This window comes from Marmota flaviventris (assembly GCF_047511675.1).
Source record: "Marmota flaviventris isolate mMarFla1 chromosome 5 unlocalized genomic scaffold, mMarFla1.hap1 SUPER_5_unloc_2, whole genome shotgun sequence".
NCBI classification, from domain to species: Eukaryota; Metazoa; Chordata; class Mammalia; order Rodentia; family Sciuridae; genus Marmota; species Marmota flaviventris.
In genome coordinates, this window is record NW_027287680.1 from 995,011 (window position 1) to 997,580 (window position 2,570).

Consider the following 2,570-nt stretch of genomic DNA (forward strand, 5'->3'; position numbering starts at 1 on the left):
TAATGTATGCCTCCACAAATGATTTCAACAAATAAATTATATTTACTCATTAAAAGACACATTGATTAAATTACACATTTTATAAAGGATCCATATTCACACAAAGTGACATTAAAGTAGGCAATTTAACTTGTATCACCCAGATATGAAGAGCATTTGCCCTAATCTTGAACTTTACTCAGACAAATTAGGATGATGCTGAAATGCATCTTTATCACTTCCCTGAGAATAACTGTCTTTGTATTACTCTCCCCACAGCTTCCTTTACCTGCTTGTTCCTGAGACTGTAGATGAGAGGATTCAGGAAGGGAGGAACCATGGTGTAAAAAGCAGAGAGAACCATGTCCTGGAGGGTGTCAGAGGTTGCTGAGGACCTCAGGTACACAGCTGTGCCAGAACTGAGGAACACAGAAAACACGAGGATGTGAGGAGTGCAGGTGGAGAAGGCCTTCGCTGACTTCCCAGGGGGAAATTTCAGCACAGCAGAAAATATGCGAATATATGACATGGCAATAAATGTAAAGCAACCACCACAAATCAGCACAGCAGAGACAAGAAGGAGGACCAGGTTACTGGTGATGTCTGAGCAGGACAGCCTCAGCAGAGAGGGGACATCACAGAAGAATTGATGGACCACGTTTGACTCGCAGAAGGATAGCCGGAATGTGTTCCCAGTGTGCACACCTGCATACAGCAGACCACTGAGCAGGGAAGCCAGGACCAGGCGAACACAAAACTTGGGGTTCATGATGAGCGGGTGCTGGAGGGGCTGGCAGATGGCCACGTAGCGGCCCCAGGCCATGATGGTGAGAAATAGCATCTCCACATATGCACAAAAAATGACCAAGAAGATCTGTGTTGCACAGCCAGCCACTGAAATGGCCCTATTGCCAGTGAGAGAGTTGACACAGGCATTGGGGACAGTGATGGAAATGAAGCCCATGTCCAAGATGGACAGATTCCTGAGAAAGAAGTACATGGGTGTGTGCAGGTTCAGGTCACCAGTGGTGACAGTGACAATGAGAAGGTTCCCTAACAAGGTACCCAGGTATGTCATTGGGAATACTGTGAAATAGAGGAAACTCAGATCCCAGCCCTCAGGAGAGCCCAGGAGGAGAAATTCAGTTACCATGGTTGCATTGGCCATTTGCTGGAAATTCTGGTTGTCTGAGAAGATAAAGAGATAAGAGAGAGGAAGGAAAAAAAAACAACATGATGAATACAATTACTTGGGGCTGGTATTGTTGCTCAGTCATAGAGTACTTGTCTAGCATGTGTTAAAAAACATCCATTGATGATTTGAAAAAAATGCAATTACTTTGTATATTCTTTTTCATAGTATTTTTCATGTATTTGGCAATTGCTTTCCCTGTAGAGGAAGATCACTCTTGGTTTTCTGATATATTTACTCATTTTGAGCAGAGTGCACCTCCCAGTGCAGGTATGGAGGTCTGCAGCCCAGGGTCTGGACCTGACCTGCAGGGCTTGTCCACAGCTCCCCATAAGGCCTCCCCTGACCTTCTGAGATTCCTGTGTAAAGAATTTCTAGGGGTTTCCCTGTAGGGCATAATGTAATCTGGGGCATGTTGCATCAGAAAAGAGGAAACTTAACTTGCTGGCTGCACCCACTTCCCAGGCCTGGGGCCACATGTGGCTAAGAGAGTACCTAGCTATTAGCCAGAAGGCATTGCCCTGGGTTAGGATGAAGAATGGAACCACCTCTAGGATAGGCTCAGAACCCCTCTGCCCTCATGGATATTACTGCCTGTAGGATGGGTGTAGATGTAAATTCTCCCCACCTGTTGACCTTTATCCTGATTGGCTCCTGTACATTATATTAGCTGTGTATGTTTTCACATTAAAGGAGATCCTGCTTTGACAGTTCTCCCTGGTATGTCTGATTGTCCTCCAGAGAGGGAGGGCTGGTTGTGGGCGGCCAGTCAACCTTTACCTTTCTTGGCCTGTCCTGATCGGGGTGTGCACCCCCAATCTCTCCCACAGGTCAGGAGGGAATGGGGGGCTAAAAACCCCGACATTTCCCTCTTATCCTGCATGGCCACCTGTCTGATAGTGCATTCTTTAATATTCTCAGATTTATTTACCTTTAATTTATTCCAAGAATATAATTTCCACATTATTTTGCTATTGTATTCACACTTAATAACGCAAATAATAATTACTTTCTACTTTTTTTAATATATAGGAAACTGTTCATAATGGTGGAGAATATATCTCCATGAACAAGAAAAAATTGGGCTCATTTGGAAAGCATCTCAAGAATTCACTTTCCCACTCAGGCTCACAGGTCCAGTGTTGTGAAAACTGAGGTGACCTGACTGCACTTGGACTTGCCTGCAGTCCCCCACTCTCTCTGCTGCTCCCCCAGGACATGCATGGCTGTCTTATGGCCAAACGACCTCAGCCAGACCAGTCCCAGCCTCCCTGAGGCTCTTTCCTCTCCAACTGAGCAGCATAAATTCTTTTCAACCTCTAGGTCCCAGCCCAGCTGACACTGACCTAAATTTCTACCTTTACCTTGTTCTGTTTTCATGTTCAGCACCATGAAGTTG

At 45.3% G+C, this 2,570-nt stretch overlaps 1 protein-coding gene across 1 annotated transcript; it reads right to left on the bottom strand.

Moving 5' to 3' along the window:
• Positions 1-214: 214 nt before the first annotated feature.
• On the bottom strand, positions 215-1,147 carry LOC139703665 (olfactory receptor 14C36-like). Its single transcript, XM_071607141.1, has one exon. It carries the CDS (start codon positions 1,145-1,147, stop codon positions 215-217), a length of 933 nt encoding a protein of 310 aa, XP_071463242.1.
• Between the last annotated feature and the right edge of the window lie 1,423 nt (positions 1,148-2,570).